At 42.6% G+C, this 23838-nt stretch overlaps 1 protein-coding gene across 1 annotated transcript; it reads right to left on the bottom strand.

Moving 5' to 3' along the window:
• Positions 1 to 699: 699 nt before the first annotated feature.
• ABRACL (ABRA C-terminal like) lies at positions 700 to 15738 on the bottom strand. Its single transcript, XM_019967506.2, has 3 exons — positions 15638 to 15738; positions 10488 to 10554; positions 700 to 1290 (listed from the first exon to the last, which is right to left on the bottom strand). The coding sequence occupies exons 2-3, from the start codon at positions 10546 to 10548 to the stop codon at positions 1106 to 1108; spliced, it is 246 nt and encodes an 81-aa protein (XP_019823065.1). The 5' UTR covers positions 10549 to 10554; positions 15638 to 15738; the 3' UTR covers positions 700 to 1105.
• Between the last annotated feature and the right edge of the window lie 8100 nt (positions 15739 to 23838).

Genomic DNA, 23838 nt, shown 5'->3' with positions numbered 1-23838 from the left:
ACTTACTCACTTTCTGGCTAGGTGAACTTAAACAAGCTCTTAACCTTTCTGTGTCTTTCTTACCTCATCTATGAAATGGGAGGTAACATTAATACTGACCTCACAGGGTTATAAGAGGATTAGCATAATAAAGGCTCAATAAATGTTCACAGTGACTATGAAGTGCCAGTGAATTCTGATATCCTCTCACAAAATCATGCCTTGCTAATAATCCATGTCCCTCTGCCTTCCCTTAGGTCATCACCCTCACCCATCCCATCTTTCCCCCTCTGAATATAATCAGCTCTAATCCTACAAATGTTGCCTCCTCTATACCTCTTCTAACCACAAGGCCTTTCACTGATCTTGTCCTCCTTGAGATTCTGTATCATTTTCAGTTTTGTACTACAAGCTGCAACATGCAATCATAAATACTCCTGTATTGTTTCAGGTGGATCTGACTAATCCAGTTAGAAAGTGAAGTTTTTAGGTTACACTTTTTGGGCATGTCCCCTACCAGTGTTAAGCACGTTATAGGCATCAAAATCATTATATTTAACAGGGCCCAGTTGTAACACTAATCATCCCTACTTTTCAAATTCTGTAGTTTTAAGAAAATATTTCTCCAAATTAAGAAAACTTTTACTGCGATTACCTAATGTTATGCAAAAACTCAAGTCTGTGAAGTACATAAATTTCAAATGACAAAATAAGACAAGATAATTTTAAGGGAGTTATATGTTTTTATTACATAAACATTATATTCCTTGTGGAAGCTAGTCTTACAAGTTTGTTTCTTGATTTCACAGAATGTCCAATATCTGTAGAAATTGTCTATGAATAATTTATGAAACAAACATTCCTGGTACCCCCACCAAAAAAGCCCCATTGTTTACATTTTCCAACCAGATTCCTGAGAAAAATAATAGGTTTTGTTCATTTTACAGTGTAATACACAAACTTGTTTTCAAGATAGAAAAAAGGACGGACTTCTAAAGTGAGTCTCCTTTTGTTTATAAAGTTCTATAAAAATACATTAAGTAGGTTCATATGTTTGTCCTTTGACTTAATATTCCAGTTTACCAGAAACAAACAAAAAACAATAAACAGAGCTATGCAAATCACATTAATCTTGAAGCAATATAATGTCAACATCATCATGAACACCCTGCAAAAGCAGCTCTCCTGAGTATGTAATAATCTTCCTTCGTTTTGCCGCTTTGAGAGTCCCTACCAGTGCTTCAAAGAGGTTGGCACATTTGTCATCTTGGAAGAGGACCCCAAATTTCACACTTAATTTTCCATCAGCATCTAATTGAGAAAACACAATGTTAGCCAATGCAAAGTCTGTTTATTGCCACCATGTATGGCAAATACACATCATCTTTCATAAACAACTGGAGGTTAACCAACATCACAATGTAACAGTCAACAGTCAAAAAAAAAAAAACAGTCAAAAACTCAGTGTAACTTCTTGCCAGATTCAAAAAGGAATGGAGTAAATGCAATGTGTAGTATATCTTCTAACCTTAGTATCATCTGTACAGAGTGGAGTAAGAACTAAGAAATATTAACAAAAAGTGAATGTGTTACAGTGCTCATATGGTGGACCACTCTTATCTGTCTAAATTTTGATTTTTTTTAAAGGTTTTTTTGGTGTGGACCATTTTTAAAATCTTTATTGAATTTGTTACAATATTGCTTTTGTTTTATGATTTTGTTTTTTGGCCACAAGGCATGTAGAATCTTAGCTCCCTGATGAGGGATCGAACCTGCATGCCCTGCACTGGAAGGCAGTCTTAACCACTGGACCGCCAGGGAAGTCTCTAAATTTCAATTTCCTAATTGTTAGTTGTTGAATCAGTAAAAATAATAAATGTAAGAGAAACCCCAGATCAGGAACAGTACTTCTCTAAGTGTGTTCTGAACATGCTCAGAAACCCCAGGAAAGGAGTGGTGACCTCAAAAATGAAGAAATCTTTATTTACCAGAATCCCTACATTATCTAGTTTGAAGGCCAGTTTTTAACATAGATGCTAAAAATTAAAATAAACACTAAAAAGAGATGAGCTATCAAGTCATGAAAAACCTGGAGGAACCTAAATATATATTAATAAATGAAAGAAAGCAATCTGAAAAAAAGCTATGTGCTATGACTCCAACTATGGAATATTCTGGAAAAGGCAAAACTATGGAAAAAGAGAAAACAAAGTAAAAACATCAGTGGTTTTCAATGGTTAGGATAGGGGAGGGGTGAACAGGCAGAGCACAAAGAATTTTTAAAGCAATGAAGACACTCCATGATATTATAATGATGGAGACATCATTACACATCAGTTCAAACCCACAGAATGTACAAAATCAAGAGTGAAATGTAATGTGAACTATGGACTCTGGGTGATAATTATATGTCAATGCAGGATCAATCCTAGAGATCAAACCAGTCAAACCCAAAGGAAATCAACCCTAAATATTAACTGTAAGGACTGACGCTGAAGCTGAAGCTCCAATACTTTGGCCACCTAATGGGAAAGAAAGTGAAAGTGAAAGTCGCTCAGTCTTTGCAACCCCATGGACTACACACTCCATGGAATTTTCCAGGCCAGAATACTGGAATGGGTAGCCTTTCCCTACTCCAGGGGATCTTCTCAATCCAGGGATGGAACCCAGGTCTCCCACATTGCAGGTGGATTCTTTACTAGCTGAGCCACAAGAGAAGTCCAAGAATACTGGAGTGGGTAGTCTAGCCCTTCTCCAGGGGATCTTCCTGACCCAGGAATCAAACCGGGGTCTCCTGCATTGCAGGCAGATTCTTTATCAACTAAGCTATTAGGGGTAGACTTATTGGAAAAGGCCCTGATTTGGGGAAATATTGAGGGCAAGAGGAGAAGGGGTTGACAGAGGATGAGATGGATGGATGGCATCCTGACTCAATGGACAGGAGTTTGAATGAACTCCAGGAGACAGTGAAGAACAGGGAAGCCTGGCGTGCTGCAATTCATGGGGGCACAAAGAGTCGGACACAACTTAGCAACTGAACAACAAAAACGATGCAGGGGCATCAACTGTAATGAAGGTGCCCCTCTGGTAGAAGATGTTAAAAATAGGGAAGACTATGCATGTGTGGGAGGGCATATGGGAAATCTCAGTACCTTCCACTCAATTGCAAATCTAAAACTGCCCTTAAAATATAAAGCCTTTTTTTAATTAAGGAAAAACAAAAGGTGGATCTTTGGTTAAAAGTCAATAAGAGGAAGTCTCAAAGATAAGGGTAATCAAGGATACTTCCCCAATGCTAGCTGAATCCTTCAATCTACCTGGCTGAACATTTCACCCATCCTTTGCAATGCTCCAAGTTCTTCTCTCCCAAAGCTGTACCCCCTGTGAAGGAGATGGCCATCACAGCGAGAAGGGTTCTTGGGTTCCCGTGCTCCTCTGCTAGAGCTTACAGCATGAGGCTTAATAAACTCCTACTGTGGGTGTAGTGAGTGCTGGGCACTAGAGGCAGGGAGAAGGAAGTATAGAATCACTTTCTAGCTATCAAAGAAATGATTTCCCCTCCCACGAGGAAATAACCATACACACAGTAGGTAGGGCAACAGGCAAAGAGGTACATGATTGTTTATCAAGACCAAGATGACTCCGAGCTAGACCAGGAAGGGAAGATTTCATGACTGGTGGTACCTGTTCTGGACTTTAAAGAAAGAAAGTAAAGAAAGTGAAGTCAGTCAGTAGTGTCCAACTCTTTGTGACCCCGTGGACTATGGCCTACCAGGCTCCTCTGTCCATGGGATTCTCCAGGCAAGAATACTGGCATGGGTTGCCATTTTCTTCTCCAGGGGAGGTCCAGACCCAGGGGTCGAACCTGGGTCTCCTGCATTGCATGCAGACGCTTTACCCTCTGAGTCACCAGACTTTAAGGGGCATATAATACAGAGCTTTAAAAACAAAACAAACAAACAAACACCCTGACAGTCCTCAGCTGAAATTTTGGCCATCTGCTAGTTGCTTAGCCTGGGAAACCTGCATAAATTCCCTAAGCCTGTTTCCTCATCTGTATAACGGGGATCTTAATACCTCCCACACTGTATGGTTGGGGTCACAGTTCTGAAGCACAGAGCACAGTGTCCAGCCCATGCTAAGCACTAGATTGGTGATCACTGGTTCAATTATGAGTGCAAGAAACGGGAGAATATGCCAAGCCATAGGCACAGGTGAAAGAAGTTAAGTATCTAGGGGAACAGTGACTAATTTACTCAGCTCGAGTAAACCATCTAAGAGAAGGAGGAAATAAGTTGGTAATGGAAAATAGGGAGTCTGACCATGCTTGGCCTGGAAAGTCAAGAGGTACTTGTTTGATTCTTTCACTTCCAGCAGCACAACCCTTTGTTGGCAATGAAAACCTTTCACTGATTATAGGAATCAGTGCAGCTGCTGGGTAACCTGGTTGGTCCTTCAAGCTCTCTGAGCTGCAGTTACTTCATCCATCAAACAAGGGTAAAAATATCCCTCTCGGAGTTGTTACAAGGATTAAAACATAGAATGTAGATAAAGTCTTTTATAGCATGCCCAGTCTATGGTAAATTCTCAATTTAGGTTAAATTTTTTAAAGCCACCAAAGGCAGAAACCCTGCTGTAATCTTGGAGTTCTCCTGCCTGCTAACCCCTCAATCTGACAAATGTCTGAGCGACGCCACCTTCTTTGTGTCTTCTGTTGCTCTAGCCTTCCCTCTCCATGGACAATAATTCCAGGCCCCAGTTGATTCTCACGTGGCTAACTGCCAGACTCCTTACAAGTCTCATTTTTACCCTCACTATATCCTCCACATTCATACAGAATTTAAAATGTGGAAGAAACTTTGTATGATACAAGCTTAATTGATATTCTTTTACTTTAATCTTTCAATGGCTCCCTAGCACCTTTAAGATAGAGTGAATAAGATTCTTCATCCTCTGGACCTTGCCTCACCTCTCACCAGGCCTCCTGCCATCTCATTCCATGCATCTTGTGATTCAGTCAAAATGAGCAACCTGCTGTAATCCAGGGTGTTAAGAATCACCTCCCCTGGTAACTTTGTCCACGTCGAGCCATTTACCTAGCGTCCCAGATCCTCTTTTCTAGCTAAATTCTTTTTTCTTCAAAAATGGACTCAAATGTCACCTTCTCTGAGAAGTCCTCTATGATTCCTTTAGTCGAGTTAATAGTGCTTCTCAAAAAATGGAATGTATATCAATCAAAGCATGCACCATCAATTACAGTAATGAAAGCTACCATTTATTGAGTACTCAGTACGTTCCTAGAACTGTTCGATGCATTTTATAGTCATTAAAACTCACTTAACCATTTTGTCAAAGATAAGACACCATTGATTGTAAGAAGCACCATTATTTCATGTTCCAATTAAACTGCCAATTTAATGATAGCATACCATGCATCATAAAATAATCCTTATTTTAGAGATTTTAAAGTGTGAAAAATGTGTCTCCAACACTCACTGAAATAGAGTAGTATCATTATGCAAATAAAGAAACCAAGGCACAGAAAAGTTTAGAAATGTGCCCAAGGTCACACAGCAGGAATGTGGAAGAGCTAGAATTCCTTCCCAGAGTCTGACTCCAGAGCACACACTCTTAATTACATCCCAAAACATGCTTCCAATTTATCTGTGTTCTCACTACCTAAAGAGGCCCACAGGGCTGAGATGAACTTTTATTTATTTTCCCATCTCCAGCACTTGAGCACAAAGGCAGCACTCAAGGTACTTTTGTTAAAGAATTTATATCTCCAAATAATCTTTATCCACTTAACTCTTTTCTATAGGAAAAAAATTAGAAATCAAGAAAATCAGAGATACCAAGGGAACATTCCATGCAAAGATGGGCACAATAAAGGACAGAACTGGTATGGATCTAACAGAAGCAGAAGATGTATATTAAGAAGAGGTGGCAAGAATACACAGAACTATACAAAAAAGATCTTCATGACCCAGATAATGACAATGGTGTGATCACTCACCTAGAACCAGACATCCTGGAATGTGAAGTCAAGTGGGCGTTAGGAAGCATCACTACGAATAAAGCTAGTGGAGGTGATGGAATTCCAGTTGAGCTATTTCAAATCCTGATAGATGATGCTGTGGAAGTGCTACACTCAATATGCCAGCAAATTTGGAAAACTCAGCAGTGGCCACAGGACTGGGAAAGGTTAGTTTTCATTCCAATCCCAAAGAAAGGCAATGCCAAAGAATGCTCAAACTACCGCACAATTGCACTCATCTCACACGCTAGCAAAGTAATGCTCAAAATCCTCCAAGCCAGGCTTCAACAGTACATGAACCGTTAACTTCCAGATGTTCAAGCTGAATTTAGGAAAGGCAGAGGAACCAGAGATTGCCAACATCCACTGGATCGTTGAAAAAGCAAGAGAGTTCCAGAAAAACATCTACTTCTGCTTTATTGACTATGCCAAAGCCTTTGACTGTGTGGATCACAATAAACTGTGGAAAATTCTGAAAGAGATGGGAATACCAGATCACCTGACCTTCCTCCTGAGAAATCTGTATGCAGGTCAAGAAGCAACAGTTAGAATTGGACATGGAACAACAGACTGGTTCCAAATCGGGAAAGGAGTACATCAAGGCTGTATATTGTCACCCTGCTTATTTAATGTATATGCAGAGTACATCATGAGAAATGTTGGACTGGATAAAGTACAAGCTGGCATCAAGATTTCTGGGAGAAATATCAATAACCTCAGATATGTAGATGATACCACCCTTATGGTAGGAAGCAAAGAACTAAAGAGCTTCTTGATGAAAGTGAAAGGAGAGTGAAAAAGCTGGCTTAAAGCTCAACATTCAGAAAACTAAGATCATGGCATCTGGTCCCATCACTTCATGGCAAATAGATGGGGAAACAATGGAAACGGTGACAGACTTTATTTTGGGGGGCTCCAAAATCACTGCAGATGGTGACTGCAGCCATGAAATTAAAAGACACTTACTCCTTGGAAAAAAAGTTATGAAAAACCTAGACAGCATATTATAAAGGGGAGACATTACTTTGCCAACAAAGGTCCATCTAGTCAAAGCTATGGTTTTTCCAGTGGTCAAGTGTGGATGTGAGAGTTGAACTATAAAGAAGCTAAGCACCGAAGAATTGATGCTTTTGAACTGTGGTTTTGGAGGAGACTCTTAAGAGTCCCTTGGACTGAAAGGAGATCCAACCAGTCCATCCTAAAGGAAATCAGTCCTGAATATTCATTGGAAGGACTGATGCTGAAGCTGAGACTCCAATACTTTGGCCACCTGGTGCGAAGAACTGACTCACTGGAAAAGACCCTGATGCTGGGAAAGATTGAAGGTGGGAGGAGAAGGGGACAATAGAAGATGAGATGGTTGCATGGCATCACCAACTCGATGGACATGAGTTTGAGCAAGCTCCGGGAGTTGGTGATGGGCAGGGAAACCTGGTGTGCTGCAGTCCATGGGGTTGCAAAGAGTCAGACACAACTGAGTGACTGAACTAAACTGAAGTGATGGGATGAAAAATGAAAGGCTTTAAAGAACTCTATTTTAAAAGAAACAGATAAAACTAAATTCAATTTATTCATCAAATTCATAGTTTAGATTAGTCAACATTATTCCAGACATAATATAAATAATTAACCTTAATCTGTCATTAGGTAACGTATTTCCATAGATGCTTTCCAACTCAATAATTCATCTGTTACCAGGAATAGGTAAGTCAAGGAGGCCTGGTGAAGCTGCAATGTTCAAAATATTTTCATCCTTATACAAGTTTTATAATTACCTTACAGTCATCTAGTTTGTAAACCTGCTTATTTTGAAGTGCAGGTTCAGTCTGCTAAGTATTGGGGTGGCCAGTAAGTTCATTTGAGTTTTTCCATATGATGTAATGGAAAAACCTGAATGATCTTTATTGTCAACCCAATATTATTCTATATGAAACTTGCTGCTGCTGCTGCTAAGTCGCTTCAGTCGTGTCCGACTCTGTTCGATCCCACCAGGCTGCCCCGTCCCTGGGATTCTCCAGGCAAGAGTACTGGAGTGGTTTGCCATTTCCTTCTCCAATGCGTGAAAGTGAAAAGTGAAAGGGAAGTCGCTCAGTCGTGTCCGACTCTTATCGACTCCATGGACTGCAGCCTACCAGGCTCCGCCATCCACAGGATTTTCCAGGCAAGAGTACTGGAGTGGGGTGCCATTGCCTTCTCCGATATGAAACTTACAAGATCTTATAAATCAGTGTTATCACAATAATAGATAGACAGACTGATGATAGATAAAAAGGCTACAAAGATATTCTTAGTCCCTTTCACCATGAAAAGATACAAGAAGTCTGAGACCTAGAAGACTCCAAGTTGACCATGTTGGCACACTGATCTCAGGCCTCCAGCCTTCAGAACTACAAGCAATAAAATTTCTGCTGTTTATAAGCCACACAGTCTGGAGTGTTTTGTTACAGCAGCACAAACAGATTGAGACAGACTCCCAACCTACATAACCATTAAGATAGTAAATGTGGACAAAACTATAATTCAAAAAGATATATGTACCCCTATAATCACAATAACACTATTTACAAGAAAATGTGGTACATACATACAATGGAATACTGCTGCTGCTAAGTCACTTCAGTCGTGTCCGACTCTGTGTGACCCCATAGACATAGACGGCAGCCCACCAGGCTCCCCCGTCCCTGGGATTCTCCAGGCAAGAACACTGGAGTGGGTTGCCATTTCCTTCTCCAATGCACGAAAGTGAAAAGTGAAAGTGAGGTTGCTCAGTCCTGTCCAACTCTTTGCGACCCCATGGACTGCAGCCTACCAGGCTCCTCCGTTCATGGGATTTTCCAGGCAAATGTACTGGAGTGGATTGCCATTGCCTTCTCCACAATGGAATACTACTCAGCCACAAAGAGGAATGAAAAAATACCATTTGCAGCAAGACGGCTGGATCTAGAGAGGATCATACCAAGGGAAGTAAGTCCGAAAGAGAAAGACAAACACCATGTGCTCTCACTAACGTGGAATCTAAAATATGACACAAGTGAACGTATTTAGGAAACAGAAACAGACTCACAAAGAGAACAGACTTGTGGTTGCCAAGAAGGAGGTGGTGTGAGGGTTTGAGTTTGTGGTTGGCACACGCAAACTATTATACATAGAATGGATAAACAGAAAGGTCCGACTGTAGAGCACAGAGAACTATACTCAACATCCTGTGATGAACTATAATGGAAAAGAATACATACATATGTATAACTGAATCATTTTGCAATGTAGCAGAAATTAATACAATGTTTTAAATTAATTATACTTCAATATATCTTTAATGAAAAATATTACATTTGTTGTTTCATGTCACAAAGTGTATAGTAATGTTACATCAGCAAAAGAAAACTACAGGGGATGTTTGATAATAATGACAATGGAATTTTCAAAGTACCTCTTGCTATTTCAAATGATTTGTGATTCATAAGTAATCACAGCTATATGTAAGAAAATCAAACTATAATGATGACACAACATTGTAACGCAATTATCCTCCAATGTAAAAAAAAAAAAGCTACAATGACAGGACAACTCTTATAAGGTACTTTTTAAAGTTGTTTTTCACTTACATGATATAATTTTTAAACTTTGGGGTCCATTATCCCAGTTGTTGCTGAATACATCTATTGCTCTTACAATTTTTAAAATGCTCCCCAAACTATTACATGTCTGGTCTGAGATGTATAAAATATTAATACTTACAGTTACAAGCATAAGAGTTGCTTTCATTACAATTTAGGAAAAGGGCACTAATACTACCAATTTTACATGTCTCAAACTTCATGGTAGCTGCTCATATGCTGCTGAGGGAAAAGCTGACTTTTTTTAAAAAACTACCCAAAGGATGGGTTCTTTTAGTTATATATACATAAATACCTGATTATACAAAATTCAAAGGTTTGAAGAAAATAAAGACAATGTATTGCAATTTCAATGAGTCCCTAGTCATTTGGCAATTTGCAAAATGGTGGCAGGGTAAAGCAGAAAAAAAAAATGAATGTTAATAGTATGACAAAAATTCGAACAAGATTCAATTACAAGATTTCAATGCAGCTAGGTTACCGATGTACAGTGATTTTCTTTCCATTCAAAGGATAATGAAATAACTCAACCATTCTTTGTATAAGAATCACAATACCCCAATAGCTCTGTGTCTCCAGAAATTACCTCAGGGCTGAGAGCAGTTAGCTTGACAGCTGCCAAAACTTTTAGGCTTCTATCAAGAGTTTGGAGAAGGAAATGGTAACCCACTCCAGTATTCTTGCCTGGAGAATCCCATGAAAAGAGTAGACAGCCTGGTGGGCTACAATCCACGGAGTCCCAAAGAGTGGGACACGACCGAAGCGACTTAGCACAGCACAGCACCCAAAGAGTTAGTCCTTCTTGCTCTAAAGCAAACTCAGAAGAAACACTGAATCGATCATATAATACTTACTTTTTGAACCAAGACGATGAATTTCCTCCACTAAGAGTTTAACTTCATGATCCACATTCATTGCTGCCTGAGGGAGAAAAAAAAAATCTGCATTATTAGTTTCTAGATTCCATTACACATAACTTGCCAAATCCAAGGGTCCTTGGTTTTTTTCATGTAGCATTTGTCGCTATTAATTTACCATGTCCCTCTTCCTAAAAACACTTGTGTGATGTATCTCCCCCAGGTAGAGTACCTCCATGTCCCCCATCTTTATAACTGCCCTTGTGGGCAGTCCCACTCTTACTCTATGCAGTCTACTGCGGAGAATGAAGCCATTCTCCTTGCACCCTCTATTAACTCCAAACCCAAGCTCTGCCTGGCACCAAAAACACAAAGGTGAATGACACAAGACCCGCCCTCAGGGAATTCATCCTCCAGAAGCAGAGAAAGGCCTGGAATGATTAGCAATGGGACAAGCTCTCTTTGAGCGGAGGGTCCAAGGCATTAAGGGAGCTTGAAGGAGAAAGCCACAGGTTTCAGGGAGGCTCCTGGGGGAAGAAGTGGACCAATAAGTAGTTGGGGAAAGCATCGGGAAGAGAATATGTAAAAGCACAGAAACAAGGAGAAACCACAGCACACCTGGGGCAAGCCCGAAACTAGGAGCTGGAGGTTCCAGGATAAACCGGATAAACCAACACAATCCCTCCCCTCTAGGAGCCCCGAGGAGAAAAAGGCGGTCCAGGTGGAACCCTACAAATGCAATTTTCCGGGTCACATATACTCATGCTCTTCCCCCAGCAGTTCGTAATGCAATCTGGCTGCAATGGAGAGCCCGTGGTGAACACCATTCATCTTCAGATAAGGAAGGAGTTCAGGGTTAGCATAGCAGCTGGGCGAATTCCCTTGGCTCATGAGGTCCTCCATTGGCTGGGTTTGTGCCCATGATTCCAGCCACTTCACATCTATGCCCTTGAATGCCAGGTTGCAGCTACACGGTGTTTCTTTTCATTCCTCAAATGTCCCCTCATTCTCTTATGTCCAGCCTTCATAGGTACTGCTTCTTCTTCAACCCAGCTCTGACCTCTTTCATGGAGTTAACTTCCACTTGTCCAGTCCCAACTGAGATACAACTTCCTCCAGGAAGCCCTCCCTGAAACCCCGGAGTAGGAGTGCTCCCCCGTGTGTGTTCCCACAGTATTGTGCATCCACTTCATTTCACTTGACTGGAATGACCAGCTTCTTGTCTTTTATCACTAGGCAGTGAGCTCCTCCCTGCAGGGATCTGACCGTTCTGCTACTGTGGGACCCCGTCTGGCACCAAGAGCAGGACTTCAACAAATAATTGGCTGGCAAACAGGAAAATGAGCAGAGGCATGAGAGGGGATGAAAACACATCTGTGAGAGTTATTGACAGGGAGCTGCTGATTTCAGTGAGGCACAGAGAGGAGCTCTAAGGGGAAGAAGTAGACTCAGAGACCGAAAAGGAAGCCTAAAGGGGGCGTGGCAAACAGCTACAGAAAGGGGGAGAAGACAGATACCAGCAAGAAACGGAAGCCGAAGGTAGAGCTGAAGGAGAGAAACCCAACTCTGCTGGGGCAAAGAAGTAAAGCAGGAAAGGAGGAAGAATGAGTTTCCATAAGAAGGAAATAATTTTACACTGCAAACAGCAATATGAGGCTGAAAAGCATGGGCAGAAGAGGCATCAGCACAGTCTAAGTTTTCCAAATTAAATAAGGGATGAAAAGAGTAGGATGACCTGAATGGTTTACTTTGGGGTGATGATTTGGAAGAAATATATTTTATTCAGACAGATCATAACTAATTCTTGGTAGCTTTTAAAAAACAAGAATGACATCTATGTATAAATGATATTGATCAGGACCCCAGATTTCTCATAGCTAATAATTAAAAGTACCACTACCATCTGCTACACTTCTGTGTAAATCTTTTACTTTAAGAAGCTTATATTGCAACAAGATTCGCTTCCCTGGTGGCTCAGTGGTAAAGAATCTGCCTGCCAATGCCGGAGATGCAAGAGACATGGGTTTGATCCCTGGGTGGGGAAGATACCTGAAGTAGGAAATGGCAAAAACCCATTCCAGCGTTCTTGCCTGGGAAATTCTATGGACAGAGGAGCCTGAAGGGCTACAGTCCACGGGGTCCCAAAAGAGTTGGACGGGACTTAGCGACTAAACAACAACACTGCAACAAGATGCAACATCTTAGGTTAATGCAGCTACATAAAACCCAGTATCAAAAATTAGTGTCCAAATGTGAGAACTTTATATTTACTGGTGAAATTGTAACATTATATTCAATTCAAAATACAGTTTTAGAGAGACACTAAAACGCTAAAATATAACCAGAGGACACAACTGAAAGACATGCCATGAGATTAGTGGTAGGGGAAAAAACCTGTTAATGTCAGCGTGGTGAACAGCTGTCATTTTTCCCTGCTCAGCAGCCTTTCCACCTTCTGGCACCAGCAGTCCAATTTTTTTTTTTTTTTGATAGAGCCATTCCTTCCTTGTTCTTATCTCATGGATCTTGGGTAGAGCCTCATTCTGGACTCCAGGAATGGTTCAAAGTCAGAGTAATTGGTTTGGAGCATAGGATAGGTGATCCCATCTTGAACAATGGGGTCGGCCCAGGAATTTTGCCAGACTACTAGTAAAACAACACTCTCCCACTGGGCTCTAAGTTTATGGCCGGCTAGTATATAAACGGCTACCATGTGAAAAGAGCCTGCCAGGAATAAATCCAGCACAAAGGAAAATTCAACCATGCATCAATGATTGAGCCTGTATATGACCTTGGATTTTCCTGTTACATGAACTAATCAATCTTCTGTGGTTTTGCTTATGCTGGTTTGAGTTTCTGTCACTTGAACTGTAAAGAATCTTGACTTTTAAAAGTTAGCCTAGAGTCGACCTGCTGCTTTTTAAAAAAATAAAACTCCATTATGTACTCATGTGAATAGTCTTGTTTGCGTTACCGTATTGGGTAGAATAGACAGGTAAACAGAAAGGCAGATTTGGAAGCCATAAGAGAAAAAAATTTCTCTAATAATCAAAACTGTCTAACAGTGAATAGTTTGCAGTAGTAGGATCTGTGAGGACTGATGAGGTAATCAGCCCATATTGGACAAAAGGGAAAGGGAAATGTCCAAGGGGATTCCAGTCTTCTCTAATTGTCAGATGCTTTGATTTCCTCCCACCCAGAATATTCATCTCTTTAACATCATTTTCCATTCCTTCCACCCACCACCATCCACACCCATCATACTTCTCTTTTAATAATGAGACTCAAAGAGGAAATCCCACTCTTAAGTAGCGTGAATATGTGCATCACATTAAGCAGATGCATGTTCATCTTTGTAAGAAGGGAAGACTACCAGAATTTCCTTATAATTAATTACACCTGAGGCTCCTTACCTGTGTTTATTCTAAGAACCTTGCAAAGTATTATTTATCCCTATTTTATGGATGATAAAACTGACTCAGAGGGGTTTCCCACAATTAAATGCTGTTTTTACCTCATCGTTCTGCCTCTTCTGCTGCTTTGGGGTGGGGCTGGTTATTACTCAAATAGAACTAAATGTAATGGTAAGTTGTATTTGTGTGAAATATTTGAGTACTTACTAAGACAAAACCCTTAAAAAGCAAAAAAGGCTCCCTGCACTGATCCTTTTGAGTAGGAAAATGACGGGCTTAAAAACTATTGCTAGCCTACATAACCTGGTACGGTTTCTTTGATTGTTTAATGAGGACAAAGGAGTATAAAATACTCTGCTGTACAAACGTCAGAAGGTCCACGACATTTTTTTATGAGGACAGAAGCCGGGGCTGGTGCAAGCAGCAAGATCAAGAACAATGAGAGGCCACGGGCAGAGCAAGTCTTAAGGGAAAGAAAGAGCCGGGTCAATGGGAGGCTCAGGGGAAGGGGATGGCAGATGCTAGCTGAGCCCTCTCATTGTGACACAAACCAATTAGGCACTGTGCGTGGGAACTACAAAGAAAACGGAATGTGGGCGGACTGGGCCATATGCTGAAATGCTCCACTTTCAGTAGGCACTTGAAGATATATTTAAGGACCCTCTTAACAGTTTTGGGGGGCTTTTTCATTTTGGTTGTTTTCTTAAGTTTGGAGGCAATACCTGGAGATTTTCTAAAGTCAAGGAATAAGCCTACTCGAGTGGGGACATCTGGGAATCGGGAGCCACCTGTCCTCATTAGGGCTGGCCACTCTTTCCCAGCCCTCCTTCACAATCCCCGACGAGCAGCTGGTGTAGGTCAAAGAATGACTGGGTTCCTTCCCGCCTCTCGCAGGCGCGCAAACACTCCATATTTGGTCATCCCGGAGCCAAGTTGGGAGCTGGCCCGGAAGGGGTCCCAAGACCCTGTCCCCCGCAGGCCATCAGACGGTCATTACTGGCACCACTGCAGAGATAGAGAGCGCAAGGCTCGGCCCCGGCTCCGGGGCGCACGGCGGAGTCCGGGCGGACTCCCGGGGAAGAGCAGCATCCGCATCCCGGAAGCCTTTGTCTCCGCGAGGCCCGCGCTCCCCGGCGATCGGTGCGCCCCAGGCGCGCCTCGAGAGCCGGCGCCCAGACCCAGCGACGCAAACGGACCCAGCTTGGGGCTCCCCGAGTCGCTAGTGTCTTCTCACTATCCCCCACCCCGTACACAGAACGGGGAGCGTTCAGATCCGCACCCGCCGCCCGCGCCCGCAGAGCCCACTGCCCTGAAGCCCCCGAATCCCTCGGGGGGAGCCTGGCCCCTCACTGCTAGTCTGTTCCCGCTCAGTTCTGCGGAACTGACTCTCCAAGTGCAAAGCCGGCAAGTTGCTCTGCGGTAAAAAAAGAAAAGAAAAAGAAAACCTTAAACGCTGCTGATCTCCCTGCCCGGTCCGCCCCCGGCAAAATGTCACGTGAGCCTAGTACGGAAGTCTGCCCGGGAGGTGGGGGGCGCGGGGGCGCGCCCACGCGGTCCCCAGCACCCGGCTCAGGCCAATGCCAGTTATACCCTCCAGGCGCCTTAGCCCCGTCTCTTCCCGGTCCTGGCTCTCCAACCTCAGCCCACGATCTCCTCCTCCGGCTGTTGGACCTCCCCCTGCTACCCTAGTCCATCCTTTCTACCTGGACGCCACTTCGCAGGGCGATCACTCACCTCTCTACCTCCTGTTCTTTTCCGAGAAAACGGGCAGCGTCGGTGCCGGCTGGCTGCCTTCTTCAACGCACCGGGGAGGAAGAAGCCGAGGAAGGAAGTGACTGAGGCAAAGAGAAAGGCTGGTTGGTGTGCCGCAGGCGGAGGGCGAGCGGAGGGAGGGGGGAAGAGTTTCTGCGCTCTGGAATGGGGCCGCCCACACTCCCGGGGACTAACCTAGGAGGAGGAAACTGGAGCGGAGACGCCAAGAACCGGGCAGACTCCGCACAGGTGGCGGAGCGCTGCAGGCTTCTAGGAAAACGCATCCAGAGCTCCAATTACCGCCACCTTTGCCCCGCGCCACTCGGAGCCAAGGAGCTCCAACCCCCGCATCTTTTCCTGGAAATTGACTTCCTGCCAGGATCTCTCTCCTAATGCAAGAAAAAAGCTCCCCCAACGTGCAGAATGCTGAGATCTCCTTACCTGCGTGCTTAGTCGGTCTGACTCCTTGCCCTCACGGACTGTAGCCCGCCAGGATCCTCTGTCCAGGGAATTTGCCAAGCAAGAATACTGGAGTGGTTTGTCATGCCCTTCTCCAAAGGATCTTCTAGACCCAGGGATAGAAGTGGTGTTTCCTGTGGCTCCTGCATTGGCAGGCGGATTCTTTACCACTGCTTGGAACTTAAGCCCAGGGCAGGGGGCTTTCAGAAAGATACAAATACGACAGCAGGGTGGTCTGATTTGCAAAAGAAAATGCAGTTTTGAAAACTGCTTTACTGCAAAGAAACTTTACTTGGATAAAGCTATTATGATTCTTGGCCCTCGGTCAATGTAGATTTCTTCCCCTCTTTATTCATTATTTCCTACATGTAACCGCATAATTCATTTTTTTCATACATCCATTATTTATAGTAACTGTTATTTTAATCTCTGAGTGTGTGTGTGTGATGTTTGCTCTACCTGGTATCCTTTCAAAAAGGAAACCAAGCCCTGCCAAGAGAACTGACCCGAACTATTCCTAGGACAAAGGTTGCACAAATAATTGCCCCCAAAGTTCCCCCCTAACCGCTGTAGCTGATTGGATTAAGAGTGGTCATGTGACCCAAAAGACACAGTCCATAAACTGGCCATCACCCTAGGAGGTGACCTGGAACAAAGAGTCCTTAACAAACCAGAACTCGGGATCATTAGATAAGCCAATCAGATTCTCCCTTGGAAATTGAAAAGGGAGAATGAATACAGAGAATGAGCTATCTGACAGGAAGGCTGAAGCTGAGAGGGCTGGAGGCAGAAATAGGGAAAATGGGCCTGACAAAGTAGAACACTGGAGTAAGCCAAAACTGAGGATGAAGTCGAAGGTGAGTATGGGTGGAAGTGGTAGAAGTGCCTCTAAGGGAAGCTGAGAGCCAGGGATATATTTAGAACAACAAAGACCTGCTCCAGAGGACACTATGAGTATCCATGTCCCTGTGGCTGCACTGTATCCAGCCTCTTCCTAAAGAGCGTCCTAGTTACCCTGTCAGAGTAAACACCTGTCACTCCGGGTGTGACTTTGAATGAGTCTCTGTTCCCTACCACCAAAAGATTTCTCTCAACAAAGGTCTGATTGATCAAGGTTTCTCATGTCATGTGAAGTTTAAGGTGACTCCAAAATCCTTTTGAGGACTATTTTTTCCTTACTAAAACAAGCTGAAAAGTGATAGTTTGTATTTTTCAGTCTATATAATGCAAAAAGTATAATTCAAGAAAAGAGCATATTTAGCAATTCTCGGGGCAGCACCTGGCTCCTTTGTTTATAGCAGTTCTTCATTTGGATAATATCCAGTGAAATGAATAATCAATCTGTATTGTGCTACTTCTTTACACGACCCCACTCCAGTACTCTTGCCTGGAAAATCCCATGGACAGAGGAGCCTGGTAGGCTGCAGTCCATGGGGTCGCTGAGTGTCCCAGACGACTGAGCGACTTCACTTTGACTTTCATACATTGGAAAAGGAAATGGCAACCCACTCCAGTGTTCTTGCCTGGAGAATCCCAGGGACGGAGGAGCCTGGTAGGCTGCCGTCTATGGGGTCGCACAGAGTCGGACCCAACTGAAGCGACTTAGCAGCAGCAGCAGCAGTGTTTCATAATACTCTGCCAATGGGGGGAAAAACAGAGAAATAGATTAAGCAAATAAAATCCGTTACTATAAAAATGGATTCACTCTTTAAAAAATACTTTGTATATATGTTATACTAAGTGTAACATAAACCTCATGTTAATCTGTGAAGAATTACAATTCAAGAAAGTTATTTTGGAAAGAAGAAAATAGGGCTCATGATTATGGGTTTCCTTTATAGCAATGAAAAATACTCTGGAATTAGATACTAATGAAGATCACATGATCATTTGAATACACCAAAACCTACTGAATTGTACCCTTTGAAAGGACTAATTTTATGGTGAATTATATTTCAAGTTTTTTAAAAAAGAAACAATGGAAGGACAAGACTAATAAACAATAATATAAAAAAACAAACTGGGGCTTCCCTGGTGGTTCAGTGGTTAAGAATCTGCCTGCCAGTGTAGGAGATACAGGTTGGATCCCTGCTCTGGGAAGATCCCACATGCCTTGAAACAACTAAGCCCATGCACCACAGCTACTGAGCCTGTGCCCTGGAGCCTGAGCTCCACAAGAGACGCCACCGTAACGAAAAGCCTGCCCACCACAACTAGGGAGTAGCCCCCACTCTCTGCAACTAAAGAAAACCTCTCGAAAAGCAACGAAGACCCAGCGCAGCAAAAAAAAAAATTAATTAATTAAAAAAAAACAAACCAGAGAACAAATGAAGATGCTTTGGCAAAAAAAAAAAAAAAAAAAAACTGTTGCACAAAAGTGTTGATATGACTGGGAAGATGATGCATTTCCCATTGCTCATTCATTTATTCATTCATTAAACAAATATTTATTGAAAACCATTATGGGCTAAGATATATGTCTCTCTCTCAAAGAGTCATCAAAGAGAACAAACTTCCATGTGAAAGAGAATCATTGTCAGTTGAAGAACAGGACTTTTATAAACTGGTTTATTAGAAAGTATATGTCACCATTATTTCTAGAACTTACATTAAGGTATTTTTGTTATTTTTTATTCCCCCTTCCTCCATATCTTTATTTCTCCCCCCCCCCCACCTTCTCTAACATCCAAATTAAAAACAATGGAGTACGACAAACCTCGGGTATTCTGTCCATCCATCACTCATTTGAAGGGATTTCTTCCCTCTTTCCTTTCTCCATCCCCCCCTCCTCTTTTCCTCCCTCAACCCCACCTGCATCACAGAGTTTCTAGTCTCTACCCAAGCATAACTTATGATTGCACATGTTAGGTTAGGTTAGTCCTAACATGGAGTTGAGACTCCATGGCACAGTGTCTGTGCCAACCCTGTTGTTCAGCTTGCCATTACCAAATGGATATAGACTTTCAATATCTCAATTTCAGACTCTTGAAAGTAAAAATCTAATTGGCCCAGTTTGGATCAATTACTATTTCTCTGCCCCTATCCTCTCCCCAATGGCCCTCCTTTCCCCACCGCCCCACGTTCCCCCACCCAGTTAAATCTGCTAAATCTAATATATAGGGTTGCTCTTTCTCTACAAAGGAAGTATAGGAGATGAATCACCTCATGATATATCTATCATAAATAATAGCAACTCTGCAGTACAATAAAAACAAAGCCTTGTACAGTAACTAGCTACTGAACTCCTACAGATATTTTCATTTACGTTTAAGTTAATTGAAATGAAATAACATTAAAACTTCAGATCCTTAGTCAAGGTAGCCTCAATTCAAATGCTCAACCGCCGCAAATGGTTAATGACTACTCTATTGGATAGAGCACAGAACATTTCTATTTTCCCACAAAGCTCTTTTGAACAGAGTTGTTAGAGAAGGTTAAGAAAGTATCAACAAAATCTGTAAATTATTAAAAATTTTAATAAGATAATAGCTACTATTTAGTTTTTGCATTTCTCCCCTTCCAACTCACAAACTGAAAAATTTACAAACCACCTGTTTCTAGGCCCCCTACTTTTCTGGCAAGAAATCTAAATTCTTACCCAAAATGATTCACCAAAAAAGTTAAACCGGGGACTGTCCAGTCAATTTAGGACAGCGAGTCACTCTACCCATATTTCATTTTTAGCCTTTGTAGATTTGTTTCATTTGGTTTTCAACTTTTCCACTTTGCTTTTCCTGAGTCTTTGTTGCAGTTCCAGTAAAGGAAGGCTGTGTTATCCTTTAGTGAGCCTGGATCAAGTGGTTAGCATTGCAACTGAGAGTTAAAATTCAAGATCATTGAACTCAGTCACAGGGAGCTAAAGGCTACATGCAAAGAACAGCCAGGCAGGCAGCTGTGATGATCACAGAGGAGTCAGGTATCAAAGTAGGCACTAAGAAATACAATTTCTAGTCCAAATATCCAGCTCTTGTCCAGGGGTGACACAAGGCCTGGAGTGGAAGGGGTTAATGCCACAAAGCTTGACAAAGGAGTTACTCAGGCTACACATCTAAAAAGGCAATGGCACCCCACTCCAGTACTCTTGCCTGGAAAATCCCATGGACGGAGGAGCCTGGAAGGCTGCAGTCCATGGGGTCGCTGAGGGTCAGACACGACTGAGCGACTTCACTTTCATTTTTCACTTTGATGCACTGGAGAAGGACATGGCAACCCACTCCAAGTGTTCTTGCCTGGAGAATCCCAGGGACGGGGAGCCTGGTGGGCTGCTGTCTATGGGGTCGCACAGAGTCGAACACGACTGAAGTGACTTAGCAGCAGCAGCAGGCTACACATTAGAATCACCTGCCGCCCCTTTAAGAAGCAGTGCCCTTCTTAATGTGCGTGCGTGCTAAGTCAGTTGCCTCCGACTCTATACAGCCCTGTGGACCCTAGCCAGCCAGGCTTCTCTGTCCAAGGGAATTCTCCAGGCAAAGAATACTGGAGTGGGTTGCCATGACCTCCTCCAGGGGATCTTCTGAACCCAGGGATCGAACCCACATCTCTTATGTTTCCTGCATTGGCAGACAGGTTCTTTACCATTAGTGCTCCACCTGGGAAGCCCTCCAATCAATATAGACGACTTTAACATAGACACTGCAAGTTCAAATGCCTTTAGTGAAAGACAAAGAATATAAATAATATAAATGACAGCTGGGGGAATATTCACCCAATGTTGCTAACTCTTACCATTTTTTAAGAGAAGATAGAAACCTGGATTTTTAAAAATTTATAAAGTTCCCATTTTTCAGAAATAAAGCACTTCTTTTAAATGCTTTTAGCACACTGACCAGGCAAAATGAAACTTGTCTGCGGGATGGAAAGTCCCTTCCCAAAATGCAAATGTCCCTAGAAGTAGCAACAGAGGATTTCATTTTTCTCAGATCTCTGTTGAAGCATTCGTGTCTTTCTACAGTCCTGGTAAATTCTCTGCTTTATTCACAACTGCCTCCCTCAAACCTACTGCTTGCTTGAACTTCCGTTTTCTCTTTTTCAGGACACATTTTTTTCAAAGAACACTTTAGATTTGCCGCATCTAGCCCTCACCACTCACTATTTATTTTACTACCAATTATATGGCTTTTGCCTTTACTTTTTGGCTGAAAGTACCTCTTTAGTCTAAGGTCACTAATGACTCTCAGTTGGCAGACACAATTACCTGTCCCCAGTTCTTATTGTCCTGCAGCTCTCCATAGCACTTGGCATTGATGCCAGTCCCAGTAAGGGAGAGTAAGTGGCTCTAGGTTGCTGGAGATCAGCAAGAAGTGAGCTCCTCAGAGTGGAGTTGAGAGTGCAAACAGAAGACAGGGGAATTCAGACAACAGGGTCAACTACAGTCTCCTGGGAAAAAAGTGATATTCTAAGGCTGAGTTCAAAAGAAGCACAGATAAAGCAGTTTAGAGTTTAAGTTCTGATCTGGAAGTTTCCAGTCCAAGAGAGAAGACATAAGCTTGTATGCCTAACACAGAAAGCACCAAATAACCCGACACAGAGCAGAACTGACCTTCACCACATCCCATTTTATTCTGGACCTAATGCAGGAAAAAAAGCATATCTTGCCATTGGATCTAAGACTGGGGATGGAGGGGAAATTTTACAGCCAGAAGCAGGGCTCATGCAGAGGAAATCAGGGGTCAGACCCCTCAACATGCACTCCCTAAAGCTCTCAGCAGAATGTTGGTGAATACTGCTTTGCAGGCACCCTCCCCTGGGGAGGGGACTCTGGGAGAAACTGGAGTCAGACAGCCTCAAATTCCTTTAATCTACTGTGGGAGAGGAGTAAGATGACCAGAAAACACTCATGTGTGTGCATAGAAAGGCTGGGAAAGGACAGAATAGTTCACCCTTTCCTGGACCCTTTCCTGTATCAAGGGGTGGATAAAAAGCTACCTCCGGGCTTCTTGCATCACCATTTCTTCCTTCTCTAATTCCTCTTCCTGTCCTGAGGCTCTAAACAAGGGAAGTCCCCTCAGCTTGAAACTTGTCACTTTCGCTTGGGTCCATCCTGCCAGGGTTTCTCTATATGGAATTTTCAGATTCCTAAGCCTACTCCAGCTGCACTGAGTCAGGATCTCTAAGACAGGGAACTTGTTAGAAATACAAAATCACAGAGTTGTTGAAACAGAGTTGCCATTACATTCAAGTCTGAGATGCCCTGCTCTGGGCTATCCTTCACCTAATGGTCAAGTTAATTTTCTGAGAGTATAGCTTTAATCAAGCTGAGTGCTGAAGAATTGATGCTTTTGAATTGTGGTGTGGCAGAAGACTCTTGAGAGTCCCTTGGACTGCAAGGAAATCCAACCAGACCATCCTAAATGAAATCAGTCTTGAATATTCATTGGAAGGACTGAAGCTGAAGCTGAAACTCCAATACTTTGGCCACCTGATGCCAAGAACTGACTCATTTGAAAAGACCCTGATGCTGGGAAAGATTGAAGGCAGGAGGAGAAGGGGATGACAGAGGACATCCCCTTTACTCAAACTCAATGGACATGAGTTTGAGTAAACTCTAGGAGTTGGCGATGGACAGGGAGACCTGGTGTGCTGCAGTCCATGGAGTCGCAAAGTGTTGGACCTGACTGAGCAACTGAACTGAACTGAACTGATAGCTTTAATCTCCTCATACCTGTTAAAAAGAAATAGGTCCCAAATGAAGTCATTTGTGCTAAGCCCCATATCAGCAAACCAAGACTTAATACTTAAATTAATTGCAGTTACAACCTCCCCCAAGTATATAGTCTTAACTGGTCAGTCTGGAATTTTCTGGTCAGCTTCAGTGAGGTAATCTACCACCTTCTATCCCTGTAGGTAGATTACCTAAGCATGAAACAACCCTTGCTTTTTCCCCTTCTGCCTATAAAAGCTTTCTGTTTTATATGACTCCACGGAGGTTCTTTCTGCTTGCTAGATAGGATGCTGCCTGATTCATGAATCACTCAATAAATCATTCGATGAATCCAATTAGATCTTTAAAACTTAGTTGATTTTGTTATTGTTGTTGTTTTTCCCACACACCCCTGCTAAAAATCTTCAGGGTTTCCTCATGGTTTATTAAATAAAGTGTGTGTGTGTGTGTGTGTGTGTGTATATATATATATATATATATATATATATATATATATATATATATATATTTAGCCATGCCTTTTAAAATCTTCTACAACTTGGCCCCTACTACCTTCCAGATTCCAGAACACCCCTCCCCCGCAAACCATCTGTGAAAACCATGAGTCAGTCAAGTTGAACTCCATCCTGTTTCTGCATCTGGTTCAGGGTACAGGGATGAGGAGGAAATCAGTTTTATTCTGTAAATGTTTAGTTAGCACTTTCTGTGTGCTCAGCATGCAACCTGTACCTTCTTCTCTCCAGAGCCTGAAACCACCAAATCCCCACTGTCTTGCCTTTGCTCAAATTTTTCCTCTGCCTGATGAGTCCTTCTTTCCTGCTGTATCTTTGGCTACTGAAATTCAAGGCTGAAGTCAAATGCCAGCTCTTTCACAAAGTCCCCTGTGTTACCTACAGGACAGAGGCTACCCAGGCCCCTAATGTGTCTCTAGTCCTATCTGTATATGTCCTTTGAAAGGTACTAACCTCTACAAGTCTTAGTTTTCTAATCTAAAAATTAGTGATACTAAAGCCTACCTATTGGGTTATTGTAATGATTAAACTAAATTGCATCTCTTTTTGAA

This window comes from Bos indicus, chromosome 9 (genome assembly GCF_029378745.1).
Source record: "Bos indicus isolate NIAB-ARS_2022 breed Sahiwal x Tharparkar chromosome 9, NIAB-ARS_B.indTharparkar_mat_pri_1.0, whole genome shotgun sequence".
NCBI lineage: Eukaryota > Metazoa > Chordata > Mammalia > Artiodactyla > Bovidae > Bos > Bos indicus.
Note: the sequence above shows the minus strand (reverse complement) of the source record. Positions and strands in the feature narration are given on the sequence as shown.